The 19179-nt window shown below is 31.4% G+C and overlaps 1 protein-coding gene across 1 annotated transcript; it reads left to right on the top strand.

The window, feature by feature from the left end:
• Positions 1–12305: 12305 nt before the first annotated feature.
• Positions 12306–16511, top strand: LOC145568684 (lysine histidine transporter 1-like). Its single transcript, XM_081628107.1, has 7 exons — positions 12306–12621; positions 13368–13751; positions 15086–15479; positions 15561–15666; positions 15962–16053; positions 16138–16206; positions 16301–16511. The coding sequence occupies exons 1-7, from the start codon at positions 12416–12418 to the stop codon at positions 16397–16399; spliced, it is 1350 nt and encodes a 449-aa protein (XP_081484233.1). The 5' UTR covers positions 12306–12415; the 3' UTR covers positions 16400–16511.
• The last annotated feature ends 2668 nt before the right edge of the window (positions 16512–19179 follow it).

Below are 19179 nucleotides of genomic sequence, written 5' to 3'. Positions count from 1 at the left end.
CAAAAAAGTAGTACCTTTGCTCCGACGTTCACCAATGTGTCCTCAATAAATTTCTTTTTTTAATTGAGCTTGGAACAACCTCATTGATTTGTTTTTGAGGGTTTTTTTTTTTTTTTTTGAAACCTTGTTTTTTAGTTTATTAGAAGCAATTAAGCTAATGTTGCGTATACTTAATGTGCTACATACTGTTAATGAATATGAATAATGAAGTGGTTAGTGTTTCGACAAATTAAATGTAATATCTAATGTAACAATAAACCAAGCTCATGCATAAAAGAATATCTAACAGTTTAAACCATCATTAATCTTGTAAATAATTAGACCAATTAGAATTACAGGACTTGAATAAAACCATATTACCCAAATTTTATGCCCTTGGAAAAAATACCAGTCATATAACTTTGAGTCTCTTATTAGATATATGTCATTCTTGCATAGACATATCATTGTAATTGAATGAATCGATAAACTCTAAACTAAACAAACCACTCCTCCTAAGATACTCATTGCATCATCTCCCGGCCTCACGATCAGCAGCATTAAGTAATATTGTTGAGGACAGAAACTCCCAGAAAGTGTTGACATTTTAAGCGTCTTTAGAGGTCTGAAATAACTTTACAAAGACGAAAACAACTAAAACAATATTTAAAGGCTAATTTATATTCAAAAGACCAGAAGTGCTTCCCATTCAAAACTGTTTTGCACTTAAATCTAAAACTCCATTTGCAGGTGTTCAATTCATAACTACAAGCCTACAATATAAACAAAGCCTACAAGCCTACAATATAAACAAAGCCTAGTGATTCATCACTCATTTTTCAGGTGTTCAATTCTTAGCTACAATCCTACAACATAAACAAAGCCTAGCAATTCATTACTCAAACTCAAGCTTCCCCACATGAACCTTTACTCATTTCACTGTCCCATACAAAAACTCTGGTATTCCCAACTTCACTGACATGTCAAGTAACACATAAATCACTCAATTAAAAGTGTAACCCAAACTAACAAAGGGAAATCTCTAATAGGTTTTGCACCAAATCCAATTGTATTTCAACAATTATGCGTTATGGCGGTACATTTCATTTGATATTTGGATAAAGCCGAAACCAATTTGAATTGGGTTGATAACTTGACAATTGGGTTGAAATGCATTTCATCATAACAGGTTGGATTACAATTCTTCTAACCAATATTAGCTTGATATTGAAATACCTGGTAAGGCCGGTATAAATTATGTTGCATAACAGTTTGAATAAGCCATTATTCATTACTCCACTAACCTATATTATAAAATCCGAGTAAGAAAAGGAAGGCAATTGACACATAACTACTATTGCACCCTAACACCAAAGATTACCATCATCGAGGAGTTGTTCTAAGTTCTCTTTTTTTAGATGTGTTGTTAAGCCTTCTACAAAAGCTAGCTCAAAAGACTCCAACCCTCCGATCCATATATGAGGTTAGGTGCTCATATTCTCATGGTTAAAAGAACTTCATGTTTATGGGAGCCTATTTGTCGCCTAAATCCACCATTTCTGACCATCAACCTATTCCCAGACCAAAAACTAAGTATGAGGTGTGCTAAGACCCACATTTGTAACAATCATTCTCACATAAAACAATTGAGAGCATAATTTTAGCAAATACTATTTGGTATAAGATCCTGATTAAAAATTGACATGATTCAACATTAACCTTTGGGATACAAAAATCACGGAACACATAGCAATTCATATATATATATGTCAGTCTTACAATAGCAACCAAATTTCATATATGTTGGAAGAACATGAGTGACTTTTCATGGTCACAAAATTTACGGTGATGATTTTGCTAATTGTTATTCTAATCCTTTTTTTTACGGTCACATGGAAGATAGTTTATTTGACATGTCAAACCAGGACGGAACCTAATCAGTTTTCATCTCATTCATAATACACCCCTTTAAAAAGAGGGTATATCCATATGAAAACTTAGCTACTGTAAAATAATCCCTGACCTAGAAAAAAAAAATAGAATCACCCACCCATTCGAACAATAACAAAAGCAAAAATTTTATACAAAATGCTGAGTTTAACATCACACCCACAAAAAAATTGCAACGAGCTATTAATCAAAAAACAAATAAATGAATTAAAATAAATAAATAAATAAATGAAAGAGGATCAAAGTCATCAATAAACCAATGAAAAGCAACCTATCAAAACGATAATTAAAATAAATAAGAGAAAGGAAAGGGGGAAAAAAAAAAGCTAACCTGGAATTTATCAGTTCAAATTAATTGAACACCAAACCCTTGGAAAAAAAAACAAAATTTTAAATTTAATTGTTCAATCAGAACCCTAGCAGAATCAAAAGGGGAAAAAAATTGAATTACCTTTGGAAGACTAAAGGGTACTCGTAAGGTCGAGTCTTAGACCAACAATAGAACAAAGATTTGGCAACAAATTTAGCTGGATTTACCAGTAGCTTTGTCTCCGACAACAACGATTCCGATTTCATTTTTGCTACCGGTTGAAGATTTGCCATATACTCAAAATCTGTAACGAAACCCAAAATAAATTAAAACCTAGAAGGTTTTTTTCGACTGTTTCCCAATATTTTAAGTAAACACTAATAACAAATTTATCGTAGGATACAAAACCCTAACTTACAGGTTATTCATGGACTACAAATTGAAGGAGAAGAGACAATTAGATGATGGCAATATGAGCAAGGAAGAAAATGGAGAAGAGGGAAGTAGATAATAGCCATGGGAGAGTGAAAGAAAATCTGAAAAAAAGCATGGTAAAAGGCACGGATGGGAGGCAAATGCAGAAAAGGTGACTTATGTGACAAGCATTGAATAGTAGGGGTAAAGACAAAAGGTATATCAGCCAACTTTTTGGAGGGCACAACCGAAAATTCCTTGTTTATAAGGAATAGTAGCCAGGTACTGTTCATAAGCAACAATAATTTTGTTGCTCATATTTATAGAAAGGGGTAAAGATAAACAATGTACTCCGTTCCACGATGATGTTATTGTTTGGAATCTTTAATTTTTTTTTAAAAAAAAGAGAGAATTTTTTAAATTTCTCTTAATTTATAAGAACAAATATAGTCATGAGAGATCTAATTTGATTTGTCTTGGTAAGTAGATTATTAATATCTAACTTTTATAATTTTTGCTAGTATGAGATTAAAGATATTTGCGGTCAAAGATGGGCAAAAATTTGCATCGATTTACAAAACAGGAACATCATTCTGAAATGGATAGAGTACTTATTTTATTACGAAAACCATTACATGTACTTTTATTTTGTAAGTCATAACAAAAGTGTATATATGTATTATGCTCATGTGATTAATACGGAGTATTTATGATGTTTTTATATAAAATATACTAAATTTTATACTCCCTCCGTCCCCTAATGATAGTCTCTTATAGGCAAATTTTAGTCCCAAAATGTTTACCTCGTTTGCTTTTTCCAACAACCATTAATATTAATTTTTTACCAAAAAATCCCTCCAATTTGCAACAATATTTGTGCAAATTTAACTTTCCCATGTACTTTTATTACTTTCTCTCTCTATTTTTTTGCATACCCAATGTCAATTTACTTTTTCAATGTACTTTTACTTTTCTTATTTTTGTTATTAATTCCCGTGAAAAATATCCATAAGGGACTATCAAAAGGGGACGGAAGGAGTAATAAATTATACTCCCTCCATCCTTTTATTAGAATCTCATTTCTCATTTTTCACAGGAATTAAGGTTTTGTAGATTCTTTAACCATGTGGTTGGAAGTACCAAAATATATTAAATGCATTAAATAATAAGTGAGAGAAAAAGAAAAAAGATGTTAGTAAATGCAGAAAAGAAGAAGTACCTAGAAAGAAGGTAAAAGAAGAATGAGAAGAGAGAACATATGCTGGTGGATTAATAAATGCCAAAAATATTTGGCACAAAAAATTAGTAAAAATTGAGGATAATTTGGGGATTAAATTAGGAGAATGAGATTAAAATTGTAAAAAACCACTTACTAAAAAGGAAAAGATTCTAACAATGCGACTTTAACTTTGACTTGTCAAAAGAAGAATAGTGGATTCTAATAAAAGGACGGAGGGAGTATAAGTTAGCATATCTATTACTCCATATATGATTTAGTATACTTCCTCCGTTCTTTTTTTTTTTTTTTTTTGCACCATAAGGGATTTCACGCTTGCCAATACATTACTTTAGCTATCAATAATTTCAATATCTTTAATTATACTTTTGTAAAAATATAAAAATTTGATATTTGAAAAGTAGAGTTCGATACGAATCTAACTAGATCCCACATGACTATATTTTTCCTAATTATAAATCACAAATGATGGTCAAAGAAGATTAAGTGAATAGTGTAAAAGTCCTAATGGTGCAATAAAATAAAAACGGAGGAAGTATATACTTGCTCTGTCCCAAATCAGTTGCAACGTACATTTTGACTTTTTACACTATTCATATATCTCACTTTGCATCTTTTTTTAGCTATTATATGAAAGTGAATATAATCATATAAGATGTTGTTGGGTTTATTTTTTAATTAATGTATAGTTTCTTAATATAAATTTTTATTTTAGCTTGTATCATTATATAAAAATATACATATACATATATATACATATATATATATATATATATATATATATATATATATATATATATATATATATATATATATATATATATATATACATATACATATATATACATATATATATATATATATATATATATATATATATATATATATATATATATATACATATATATATATATACATATATATATATATACATATATATATATATATATATATATATATATATATATCGACGGTCAAACATGTGCATTGAAAAGCGTGTCCAGTCAAAATGTTGCAAGTAATCAGAGGGAGTATTATATAAAAACATCAATAATACTCCGTATGAATCATATAAACTTTTTATATGTTTAAGGAAAATTTGTTGATAACCATCTTATAAAAACCAAATTTTGTTGAAAACCATCTTGTAAAAACCAAATTTTATTGAAAACCATCTTATAATTTTTTTTTTTTTTGTCAAAGCACACCTGTTTTAAATTTTTTTTGTCAAAGCGCACCTGTTTTAAAAATTTTTTTGTTAAGTCCCACCATTCCCCTGGATTCCGACTAATTACTTACATTTCCGCCGTTGACTAACATGTGCACCTCACGTGACCCACTTAACCCCACTTTTCTTTTCTTTTTTCGCCCCTTTTCCCTCCATTCATTCCCTCTTCGTCACTCCTCTTCATCATAATTTGGTTTTTATAGCCTTTTATACAATTGCACAGAAATGTAAGTGATGAAGGGGGAATGAATGGAGGGAAAAGGGGGAAAATAATAGAAAAGTGAAGTTAAGTGGGTAACGTGAGTTGCACATGTTAATCAACGTCGGAAATGTTAGTCAATAGTCCAAATCCGAAAAGTGGTGGGATTCAACAAAAAAAATTTAAAACAGGTGTGCTTTGACAAAAAATATTTTATAAGATGGTTTGTAACAAAATTTGATTTTTATAAGATGGTTTTCAACAAATTTTCCTATGTTTAATTGTATTTTAGCACCCTTCAAACCACTCTATTTTGAATTAACCACTCATTTTTTAAGTTTATTTTACTTAACCACCAACAATATTAAAAAAAATTTAGATTTTACCACCTCTTTACTAAAATTATTGATTTCATGTCAAAACTAGGTTTTAGGGGTAACTTGACCCATTGGATCCGATTTGAGGCCAAAACATCTAAAAAGTATTGAAGATGCTTCATTTTTGTGTGTCACTATTACTTTGATAGAAGTCCAAGTCTGCCTCACACTCTTCCTCTGAGTACTTTATTTAAAAAGTCCAGGTCTGATTTTGACACTTCTAGATCCAAACCCTCCAAATCAAAGTCTTCTAACTCATAGCGTTAACCTTTGGATCCAAATTAAAGCAACTTCATTTAAATTAAGGCTATCTATCCTCACCTTGAGTTTATAGGCTACTTACTCAGAGATGAAAAAGACTTCAACATCCCTGGCGATGATGATGACTTTTAGCTGGCTACTCAATGAATATATATATTCATGTATATATATTTAGACCTAATATTTTGTAATCAACACTCATAGACTCACAGTCAACAGATATGTTTTAGATGTTCCTTTTTTTTGTATAGATTTATATTGTATATTTAATGAAGAAATTTGAATGTTTTTGCATCAATCGTAGCATTTATCAACTCAATGCTTCATGAAATCACCTAGAGTTTTAACTTGTACGATTTCAAAATGCCATCAACCATACAAATTAGGGGCATTTGTTATACCCAATTTTAAATATTTTTTTTTTTTGACTTTTGACTTTAATAGGGAAGTTGACCAAAGAATTGACTCTATGTAGGACGTTTGACTTATAAATACTTGAGAGCGAGTCAAGTGATATATTGATCATTATCTTAACTGGATGATGAATGTCATATCGAGCCTAATCAAGAAGCCCATAATCAAGCAAGGAAGGAAGTGGTCTTTAGTTAGTTAGAGGTAAATTCAACAGAGATTGTTGGTGCCAAGAAGAGATACCGTCTAACAGTTGAAAGGAGAACATCAGAACATGGACATATTTTCAAGAGGCTTTTGCCTATAAATAGAGTATTTTTTAATTGATGGAAATCATTTGTATCTTTTGTCAATGTTAATATGTTTGTTTCTTTAGTAATAATTCAACTCTTGTTTAACATCTTTAAGGATTCTTGTCAAAATAAAAAAAAACATCTTTAAGGATAACTTCTATACATGTTTGTTGTGTTACGTTAGCGAGGTTATCAAATTATAACCAGTAATAGTAGGACAGCCCCTTGATATCCTAGAACATGATAAGGTATTTAAATTGCTGGTAAAGAAGAATACTTACCTCAATAATCACGCAAACTAATGCAATTCTTAATATGCAAAATAAGACTTTTTTCATATTATATTTTTTTCAAGTATGACCTCAAATTCAACCAAAGGTCCAAAATGACTCCTAAAATCTTAATAAAACAAGTTTTGGCACAAAAATCGATGTTTTTATCTTAAAAGTTGGAAATTACTGTTAAGATGTGGTGAAATCTAACATTTTGGGTTTTTGTGGGGGAGGTTTAAAAAAAATGGATGTTCAAATCAAAATAGGGTGTTTTGATGAGTGGTAAAATATAATAATTATTTTTTTTTCTTCTAATTTATATCTTATGTCCATCTGATTCTTAAGGCTCAAATCTTCCCTAATCTACTCTACCTAATAAAAATAAATCTTGAATCTCCAAAAATTTTCAACACTAAGAGCACCCACAATGGGAACTACAATCCTCATCCTTATTGTGTTTTTTGTGAAGCTAGAGGATGAGGATTGTTGTGGAAGCTTTTATAAGGATCCTCAATTAAAGAGGATGAAGGTGAATCCTCTATAGATGGAGGATGAAGAAGCATTGGCTCAAGAGCCAACATTTGGGTGAAATTGTGTGGGTGGGTGACACATGAGGAGAGATAAGGGAATTATTTTTTTTTTTAAACAAAAAAACATAAACATGCACCAATTATTATTGGACACTTGGCAATGTTTTTTTTTTTTTTTTTTTGCTGAATTTGTTCATGTATTTGTGTTCATACATTTGTAACGTTAAATTTTATAAGGGACAAAACTATTAGTATTTATAGTTAATGATTGTCATGTTTTATTATTGCCATGTTTAATTGTATTGTTAAATATTGTCATGTATTGTTAATGATTGTCATGTTTTATTATTGTCATTTTATTTATTATTGTCATGTTTTATTATTGTTAAATATATTGTCATGTAATGTTAATTATTATCTAATTTCAATAATGAGATATTTGTAAAAAGTAGGGGAGGGGAGAGAAGGATGAGAAAGAGGATCCTTAATTGATGTGGGGGAAATAGAGGATGAGAAATAGTTAAAAGGATGAATTTAGTTGAAAGTGGGGTATATGAAAGAGTAAATGAGGTGTCAAAACAAGAATAAAAGATAGAGTATATTAGAGGATGAGGATGAGGATGTTATTGCCCATGCTCTAAAGGTAAAAAATGAAATTTTAATCTTTTTTTCTCTTTCTTTTCCTTTTTCCTTTCTTTTTTCCTTTTTTCCTCGCCTTTATAAATTAGTGAGAAAATATTTGGGGTTACCAACTTACCTTGGTAGCTCTAATAAACTGATTTTTCAAGTTATTCAGGATAGGGTTTGGAAAAAACTCAAAGGGTGGAAGGAGAATTATTTATCTCAAGCCGGAAGGGAAGTTCTTATTAAGTTTGTTGCACAAGCTATTCCAACCTATGCTATGCAATGCTTCCATTTGCCGCCAAGTATTCTGGATGAAATTGAGAAAATGTGCCGACACTTCTTTTGGGGTCAAAAGGTGTGGATAGAAAAACCTGTTGGATAGCTTGGGATAAGATGTACGGAACAAAAAATTAAAGAATGGTGGGCTTGGCTTTAGAAACATGAGACTTTTTAACAAAGCTCTTCTTGCAAAGCAGGCGTGGAGAGTTCTTTCTAATGAATGAGGATTCGTTGATGACCAGAGTTCTGAAGATGAAATACTTTCCCTCAACATCTTTTGTGGAAGCAAAAATCACTTCTAACATGAGCTTTACTTGGCGTTCTATCCTTAGTTCTAAGGATGTGATTCTTAAGGGGGGTCGGAAGATTATTGGTGATGGGTCCTCTATCAAAATATGGTCTGACCCTTGGCTTCCAGGCCTTCCAGATTTCAGAATTTTCTCTCAGGTTGATGAGCTTTCAAAGGCCCCGTGTTTTGTTAATGAACTATGGGATGGTAATCCATGGCAGGATGGGATGCTCTCGACATGGTTCACGTAGACAGAAATTGATTGCATTAAGTCTCTTACTATCCCTCGCTTTGGTGGCATCTGATGAGTGGGGTTGGCACTTCTCAAAAGATGGGAATTTTTCAGTTAGAACTGCCTATAATTTGCTGCTTGCTGATAATGAAGGTGACAGGGCTATGTCATCGAAGGATGTTATTGACTTTGATTGGAAGTTGATATGGAATGCCAAAATTCCCCCAAAAATCAAACACTTTGCGTGGCGTATGGTTAAAAGGAGTCTGGCGGTGAGGAGAAATCTGAGAAAAAGAGGTTTGATCGTTGATGCAACATGCCCCATGTGTAGGGAAGGTATGGAAACAGAGCTACATCTCTTTGCCCACTGTCCTGAAGCTAGAAAAGTGTGGCGTTGCTCCCCCCTTCGTTTGGTTATTACTAATTCTGATGATAATCATATCAGTAATTGGTGCTCGTCTTTAACGAAGCTACTTAAAATTAAAGATTGGGCTGATTTATTTTGGGGTCTTGCGTGGGGAATCTGGCTTCGTAGGAACAAATGGGTATTTGAGAACCAGAAACGAGATGAAGTGGAGACTATTTCTAAAGCTGCTGCTATCATTAGGGAGTTTGCTCAATCCCTTGAAGCTAGTAGTGTTGATGCAGGGCATACAAAGCTTAATGCAGTCTGGGAAGCTCCGAGTTTGGGTGTGATTAAGATCAATTCTGATTTTGCTTCTTTTAATAATTCTTTCTGTGGGCTTGGAGGGGCTGCTCGGGATTCTGTTGGAGATATGGTTGTTGCTATGTGTATGAAGCTCCCTGGCAGGATTCCTGTTAATGTGGGTGAGGCTTTGGCTATGCGTTTTGCATTGTCTACTTCTCTTGAAGCTGGGTTTCATAATTTCGTGCAAGAAACTGACAATCTTAAGCTCTTTCACCATTTGAAGAAGAGGATCACTGCTGCTACAGATTTTGGGCATCTGGTTAAAGATATTCTTATGTTATCTAACTCTTGTGAGTTTGTTTCTTTTTCTTTTGTAAAAAGGGGGGGAAACAAGGTAGCACATGACCTTGCTCAACTTAGCTTTAGCATCAATGAGATGAGAGTGTGGCTTGAGGAGTACCCTCAAGAAATCTGTATCAGCTTTTTGGCTAATTTGGAGTCATTTACTCCGTAATATTATAAGCTTGCATCCCGTTAAAAAAAAAATAAAAAAAAATAAAAAAAATTAGTGACATAGGCCAAGCCAAAAGAGATTCTCGGACATGACAAACTATGGAATTTGAATCAACGACAAACACAACTTAGGCCCCGTATTTCACTTCACCTTATTTTTGCTGAACTAAAATTATTTTTACTGAATTGAAATTACTTTCATTGAAATGAAATTGATTTTAGTGAAATGAAATTATTTTTGTTGAACTGAAATTATTTTTGTTGGACTGAACTTATTTTTACTAAACTGAAATTATTTTTGCTAAATTGAAATTAATTTTGCTGAACTGAAATCAATTTTACTGAATATTATTACGAGTATTTTTTTTTTAAGGTAAAGAAAATCGGGCCTTATATCAAATTTATTAATTTTACTGATTAAACGTATATAGTGATAAATTTGTAAAGTCAAAGGAAGTGAGTATGATAAACATGACCTAGGAATTAATATAACACCACTTGATCTACCTTTTCAATTTAATTTTCATCAAACTAGTCCCACCCCTAACTGGTCGTAAGGTCCTAATTTAACATCAAAACAACAGTTTTTGACTTAAATGTTTCATACTATTATGTTTGACAATTCAATTATAGGCGTCTTGGCTTGCAAATTTCCAATCATTCGATCATAATATTATTTCTTTAAGAGGCTAAATGACGGATTACATAAACCAATATTGGAATCTAAGCATGTGAAAATGTGAACTTTGACTATTATTTTTCATTAATCTATTTTTGTACTACACATAAATTTATTTATTTATTTATTTTTATTTTTTGGTTGTGAGAGCATCATCAACAAGGACCTCAACCACGACAGGTTTCTTCTTATTAGAGGATCATCACTTAAGAAATGAAAATTAATAGAAGGATCATCATCATTTACAGTTTGTTTAGATAGCAAATTGGAATAAAAAGGAAAGGGAGGAAAGAAAAAGAAAGGAGAAAGTAGTGTTACATTTTTCATCCAAATCTTTCTAACCTTGAAAGAATTTGTTTTATTATAAAGGCGGGAATAAATGATATCTTTCATTTCCCTTTCCTCCTAGGTTTCTATGTACCAATGACAATTGGTATTTAAACAAGGGAGGATGGAACGCTCCCACACCACCCTTATCCTTTTTTTTTTTCTCTCCTCCTCTCCACTTCATTTCCCTCCAATTTTATCAATCCAAACCAAGTGTACTTTAAGAAACTGAAAAATACAAAGTATCATTTCTTTCTCTACTACTAGTATAATCTTTTGTAATAATTTGTACATAGGTTTTGTCAGAATTGTCTCAATGCATAATTTGAAAAAAAAAAAAAAAAAAAAAAAAATCAAATTTTATAATTTTTAATTAACAATAAATTAAAATATTACTCTGTAATTGTTAGAGCTTTGAAGGTATAAATTGACAAACGTGATTATGAACACATGTCATCAACATAAATAAAATGGAGGAAATAGTAATTGAATTTACAAAAATTAATACGAAGGTAGACTATCATATTGTTTAAATTAAAGCTTAAACAAAAAGTTTCAATACCTTCAATTACAGGTACCGCAATCTCAATTTTACTTTTTATTTTGTCATAAAAATAATTACAAAATTCGTCCCTTATTGATGATAATCCAAAAGTTTGTTATTCCTCTCTCTTGTGTACTTATTTTTCAATATACTCTTCTACCCAATCAAATTTTTTCTTCTATTTATTATTTTATCAAAACGTGTTAACGTGGGTATCTAATTAAAAATGTATTTTTTGAGTAAATTAGCCCTTAAATTAATAAAGCTAATTTAATAAGTAGCTGCTGAATGACTTTCGATCATGACTCAATGCAAATTCTTTGGCATAAAATTAATAAATTATTATATATTATTTGTCATGACATGAAATGTCAGAATGATTGAATAATGGGAGGCATCATATTTTTTTTTTTCTAATCATTATTTTTATCTGAATCATGTAATTAGTCATAGAAAATTACTCAAATAGTAAACAATTATCAAACTACTTATGTAAAATAATCTCTTGGTCAAAGCTAAAAGTCAACAAATGACACACACAATAAAAGAGTATGTCATATTGTAGAAAACACCTACAATTCTACAAAGGTTGTTAAGAGACGCAAGTCTTTGCACCATCTAAGATCTTTAGATCTACATATATAAATATGTGAATATTAACACAAACTTACCTCAAAAAAGTCGTACTATCATATAAGGTAGCTAGACTATCATATTGGTAGTAGAAATTAAACTTGATCGATCAAGTCATATTTTACTATCATATAAGGTAGCTAGACTATCATATTGGTGGTAGCAACTCGATCGAGCAATCGATCATGGAAGTTGAGAAGAATGAGAACGTTAAGAACGACAACATTCTTAAGTATGAAAATAGTTTAAAGAATGAAAAAGCTCTTAATGATTGGCTTCCGATCACGGCTAGTCGGAAGGGGAAGTGGTGGTATGCTGCCACTCATAATGTTACTAGTATGGTTGGTGCTGGTATTCTTGGTTTACCTTATGCTATGTCTCAACTTGGATGGTATGTACACTCTTATTTTTTCATTTTCTTGCCAAATTTATTTATATAGTTTCCTATTCAAATAACAACCTAGTTAAAGTTTGATAAAGTAGTTAAATATTATTTTTAATAATAGAGTTAAATCTAGTTAACATTTGCATAAAAGTGAAAATTATAAAAAGTTAATTTTGACCTTATTACATAGTTACATAACGAACTTATTATTTATTTTTTTATGTTGTAATTAATTTTAAACGATACTTGGTAACATGATATTGTAATTTCCTATTTATTTATCTATATATTTTTGGGATGTATATTCCATCCATATATATGAAGGTTATTGACTTAATTTGAATTTAAAGAAGTATTCTTCTGATTATTAGATGATTAAATAAGTTGATGTAATAACTGAGAATAATTTTAATTCTATATCTAAATTTCGTCAAGGTTATTAAAAGTTGGGAATATGTATGGGAAGGATTCACCTTAAATTTGTAATTTAGAATGTAATTATATCGTTTAATTCTGATTGTTAGTTTCCATACAACTCACTCGGTGATCTAATCTAAAGTGTTGTGGATCATCTAGGTGTTGACCTGGGGCAATCTGTAAATGACAATAGCTTCGCATCATAGTGTACGTTTGTATGATGTGGACATCCAAAAATCAAAATTAGTCGATCTACATCATTATCATTTCCATTGTGACTCTCTAAAACAGAGTATGAATGATTGTATGATGAGAAATGATTTAATATATTTCAGGGGCGCGGGTGTGACAATCTTAGTAATGTCATGGGTGGTAACGCTATACACACTATGGCAAATGGTAGAAATGCATGAGATGATACCGGGAAAGAGGTTTGATAGGTATCATGAGTTGGGGCAATACGCATTTGGAGATAAATTGGGACTATGGCTTGTTGTGCCGCAACAATTGATAGTTCAGGCGGGTTGTGACATTGTTTACATGGTTACAGGAGGGACTTCACTCCAGAAGTTCTATAATATTGTTTCTCCGCATGGAAAACACATCAAGCTCACTTACTTCATTATGATCTTCGCTTCCATTCAGTTCTTCCTTTCTAATTTACCTAACTTTAACTCCATCACTGGTGTCTCTTTTGCTGCCGCGGTTATGTCTTTGAGGTAAGTTTTTGTACCCTTTAAATTTTGTTGTTTATATTAGAATTTCATATTCCGTGTATATAAAAGTTTTAAAATCTTGCTTTGATTTATAATCTCTTATATCATCCCCGTATATAACTAAAAATATAGTTATATAAGATCTTTGATTCATCTTAACTAGTCATTAAAGAATGATTTTACTTATCATATTGATGAACGATTAAAAAGTATACATAGTGTGGTATAACAAAAATGGAGAAGCTACTTGTGGAATAATAGAGTGAATTATGTTTATAACTTGGATTTGCCTTGCTTATGAACTATCCAAGAAAAGTAAAGAGTTTTAAATTTCAGTTTTTGTAATATTACGTCTCCTCACACGAGAGCCCGTTTGGGCTAGAAGTGTGGATGCAACATGGGTCCTCCTCATACCCAGCGCTTAATATTCAACTTGAAAGTGGAGGGTGGATGAGATTCGAACCCGTAACTTTTGTGTCACGTTGAATCCGATACCATGTTAGATTTTGTGAAACTCCTCAGATTTTTCGTTTTGAAAAATAATGATGAATAATAAACGTAAGTAAACCAAAAGGATTTAGGACTTTGATAACCCTTGTCTACGTTGAATATTCGTCGAGGGAAACATGGACCAAAACATGAAAAGTCTAAAAAATAACAATTTTAAAAAGGCAAAAAAGTACGTAACCAAAAAGACTTTGAATGCATATTTGTCGGACTTATTGTATGAATCAAATACTGACTTTAACTTCTCTAAAGTCTCTATTGAAATATTCTATTCCTACTCTTTCATTTGTTATTTTGTTTCTACAAGATATTTGACATTATTGGCAATTTTTATGAATATTACCCATTTACCCACTTGATTTTATTTTTTTCGATGGTTACATTTTTTGTTATTCGATGAAAGACTAGATGAAATCATCTAATAGGCAACGTAACCATATATATTTTTGGAAGAAAAGTGATCTATAATAAAATAATACATCTTATGTTATTTAGTTGAAGTTTTTTTATATCACATTTATCAATATACAAATTCAACTCTTAATATCTATAATTAGCAACAAAGAAACATTACAATTGATATAATAAGATCAACATTGAAACTATAGCAAAAGTTAGTAAAATAAAGTTTGTAAACAAACAAATATTAAAACGTTTTAACTAAAGAAATAGAGGAAGTAGAATAAGTTATTTATTTCAAACAAGGAAAAGTAAAAGAGTAAACCATTATCTTGTTTTAGCTAAAATATAGAAAGCCTTACTATTATTTTAACACAGAAAAAGTATATATATAGATACTGATATGAGAAAGTGATTTGTATTGATTTCAGTTATTCTGCCATTGCTTGGATAGCTTCATTAATAAAGGGTGTACAACCAGACACAAGTTATGGCAGTAGATACAACACTCATGCAGGAGAAGTATTTGGATTTTTAAGTGGGTTAGGAACAGTTGCATTCGCTTTTTCTGGTCACAATGTCGTGTTGGAGATCCAAGCAACAATTCCTTCTACCCCAGAAAAACCTTCCAAAAAACCTATGTGGAAAGGATCTCTGCTTGCTTATATTGTTGTGGCATTATGTTATTTTCCGGTAGCTTTTGTTGGTTACCTTGTGTTTGGCAAACTCGTGAAAGATAACATTTTGATCTCACTTCAAAAGCCTAGTTGGCTCATTGCTACTGCCAATATCTTTGTTGTTATTCATGTTATTGGAAGTTATCAGGTACGTCAAAACTATTATGTAGTTTTATTTAATTCTTGTTTTGAATGAGTTATTAAACTTAAGAAACGATTTCTATGTCAGGTCTTTGCAATGCCGGTTTTTGATATGATGGAAACTTTCCTTGTGATGAAAATGAAATTCAAACCTAGTAGCACACTTCGTCTCGTCACTCGTTCTACATACGTTGGTAAGTTTTTTTTTTTTTTTTAATTATATTATATAAAATTCGATATGTTGACTTCCCACCTTATGGTGATCTTTAAAAAAAAAAGTTAAAATAAAAATAATATTGCATTATATTGATTTTTTATTTTTTTTTTTTTTTTTTTTGTTTTTTGAAAAAATAATGCATCATATTGATTAAGTAAATTATAATTTGTATATATTAATTATTGGTGTGTGGTGATCTTGTTAGATTTTCTCTTATCCTAACTGTCCTAATAAGAGCTTGATTATGAATTATCTTATGATCTTTCATGTAGGTTTTACAATGTTTGTGGGAATTGCATTCCCATTCTTCGGTTCCCTTTTAAGTGTGTTGGGGGGAATTGCTTTCGCACCCACTTCCTATTATGTAAGTCTTTATTATTAATACATACATAGGTCATATACGTGTATTGTACTTGTCTAATATTAACGCTAATTTTATTTAATGTAGTTACCTTGTATAATATGGCTGATAATATGCAAACCCAAGAGATACAGCTTATCCTGGTATTGTAACTGGGTAAGTTTTCTTCAAAACTTATTTTGACTATAAATTTCAATTCTTCCTAATAATCCGATTTAAGTCTAATAAGCTATGCTTTTTGCCATTGCAGTTCTCTATCATTTTTGGTGCTTCATTAACGATTTTAGCCCCTATCGGTGCTGTGAGGGATATCATAGTTCAATCTAGTACCTACAATTTTTTCTCTTAAATCACTTTTACATTTTACTACCCAGAAATGTTAAAACTTAATACCGCTATTTTTTTAATAGCTAATCACACGTGTGTCACTAATTATAATGCACTAATTATGAGATTGTACTTTTGAGATTGTACTTGTCTAGGGATAAGCCATATATGTGTTTAAACATGATCCAATGCTTGATGGTGCTATAAACTACAACATTTTGAATATTTTGTTCTCATTTGTCAATGTTTCTGATGCTTGTCTTTCAATAAGTTGATATATACATAAAGATTAAAGAATGAAAACTCAAGAAATTCTCTATCGATAATTTTTTTCTCTTCATTTTGTAATAATCGTAACAAATTCATTATTTATCCATTTCGTAATAATTACAATACTTCCTTATTTGATAAGGACCCAAAGTCCCAAACTAATATATGTGTATTATTTCTCTTTTCTACTAACCCAACTTACACTATTTTTTTTATTTGTTCTCTTATTAACAATAAAATATATTCCAACTAAATATACTTTACATGTTAGAAAAACAATGGGAAATTGATGTGCTAAGAGACCGGATAAATTCTTCAAGGCACGTGATAAACGCTTTTCTATCGACTCTCTTTAGAACAAGCGAGTTACACGATAAAACTATTGGGGTACATTTTGCTTGTTCTTACAAAACTAATTCAACAAAGTTTGTGTGGAAATGAGTTTGTTTTCACTCCAAGAAAAAAATTGCAGATTTTCTCTCAAAGCAAGGAATAATGATTTTGTAATTCAGATTTTCTCTCAAAGCAAGGAATAATGATTTTGTAATTCTTCTCCCATCTATCATACATGTCAATATAAAGAGCAATTTAATTCCAACAGATATGTCCGTTTACAAAGTAATCCGTTCAAAAATTGTCAAAAACTGTCAGTTTTGAACTCCGCCGATCCGACCGGGCATAGGTGCCCGATCGGGCACGCAAAACTTTTAGAAAAAATGTTAAAACTGGCAGACAAGGCATGGATGCCCAGTCAGGCGCGAGCAACATCTTAATGAAAATCGAGATAATAATTGACTATCTTTACTCGTGTTCACCCTACAGGGCGTCCTTGCTTTGTCATACTGGGTGAAGCCCAAAATAGTCAATTTTGCCTTGTATTGTCACTTTTATACATCTTGCTTTGACATACCCCTAAGTATAATCATTATACTAATCCTCCTCAACTCCTAGCATAATATAAGCTTCATATATGATTCATAAGCTCCATTTATTCCATAAACTAGTATAGCACCCATGCGATGCATGGCTTACAAATCTTGATACTCATGTTAATTTCACAAAATTTTAAAATAAAATGATTTAATGAGTAATAATGAATTTACTTATAAATATGTCTTAATCATATATTTTTAACCCTCAAAATAATGATATACAAAGTACAACTTGAAAACAACCTCTTTTTTTTATTCTTAAATTGTATGGAAAGATTTGAAAAATAATTCAACTCAATGAACTAACAATCAATACCCACATTAAGTCATATTTTTTTCCCTCATTTCTACTTACTCTATTGGCCACCTCATTTTTAAATGGGGAGATTTTTCTGTGTGGTTGGTCATATCGTGTGGCCGGGTTACCCGAGTTACACGGTCAGGGGTTACTTGAGTTACTTCTGACCGAGTAACCCCTGACTGAACCCGTCGTGTAAACCCTTGACCGAGTAAGGCCCTGTTCACTTCACCTTAAAAAAATAATATTAAGTAAAAATAATTTCAGTTCAATAAAAATAAGTTCAATTCAGTAAAAATAAGTTCAATTAAGTAAAATTAATTTTAGTTCAGTAAAAATAATTTCAATTTGGTAAAAATAAGTTCAGTTCAGTAAAATTCAGTTTTCTTAAAGCAGAATTATATAATAGAAAATCAGTAAAAATAATTTCAGTTCAGAAAAAATAATTTCACTTCAGTAAAATTAATTTAATTTCAGTAAAAAATAATTTAAGTTCAGTAAATATAATTTTGTTTCAGTAAAAATAATTCCAGTTCAGCAAAATTAAGGTGAAGTGAACGGGGCCTAACTCGAGTAATCTGATCGAGTAACCCCTAACCGAGTAACCCATCTCCGAGTAACCCCTAACCGCAAACACCTCAAGTAATCCATGACCGAGTAACCCCTAACCGAACCCCTCAAGTAACCCCTAAATTAAATCCTGACAGAGTAACTCGAGTAACCCATGACCGAGTAACCCCTGACCGAATAACCCCTCGAGTAAAACCTGACTGAGTAACCCCTTAAGTAACCCATGACCGAGTTATTAACCCCTGACCGAACCCCTCAAGTAAATCCTGACCAAGTAACACGAGTAACTCATGACCGAGTAACCCCTGACCGAGTAACCACTACCACAAAAACAAGAATAAGAAACGCAAAATAGAGAATGGTTAACTTGGATAGGCGTTCTATAGAACTATATTGTAACACCCCAAAATCTCCCTCTACGGAAATACTAGTATAATACGTATAATTATACCGTAGAGATAGACTAAGGAGTGTTACCGTCGCGTGATTATGTAAGGCTACTCAAAATACTTAACTCCATAACAAAACTTGCAGCGGAAACTCAACTTTCTTTTATTAATACTTATAAAAATAGTAACATTGTTATAAGTACTCAAAATAAAGACAAGACCAACATTCCTAAACTAGGTGAAGCAAACCCCTGGACTCCCACCTAATCCGGGTTAGGCCCATTTGACCCACAAGTCGTGCGGGTCAGGGTATCCAACGGCTACTTTGTTCTAATGGCTACTT

The sequence above is a fragment of the Chenopodium album genome, chromosome 11 (assembly GCF_948465745.1).
Source record: "Chenopodium album chromosome 11, dcCheAlbu1.1, whole genome shotgun sequence".
Classification (NCBI taxonomy): Eukaryota; Viridiplantae; Streptophyta; class Magnoliopsida; order Caryophyllales; family Amaranthaceae; genus Chenopodium; species Chenopodium album.
Note: the sequence above shows the minus strand (reverse complement) of the source record. Positions and strands in the feature narration are given on the sequence as shown.

Excerpts from the sequence above, each read along its gene's own strand:
- LOC145568684 (XM_081628107.1), top strand. The coding sequence starts at position 12,416 with ATGGAAGTTGAGAAGAATGAGAACGTTAAGAACGACAACATTCTTAAG. Across the intron at positions 15,480-15,560 it reads ATGTTATTGGAAGTTATCAG|GTCTTTGCAATGCCGGTTTT; the intron begins GTACGTCAAAAC and ends TTTCTATGTCAG. Across the intron at positions 15,667-15,961 it reads CACTCGTTCTACATACGTTG|GTTTTACAATGTTTGTGGGA; the intron begins GTAAGTTTTTTT and ends TCTTTCATGTAG.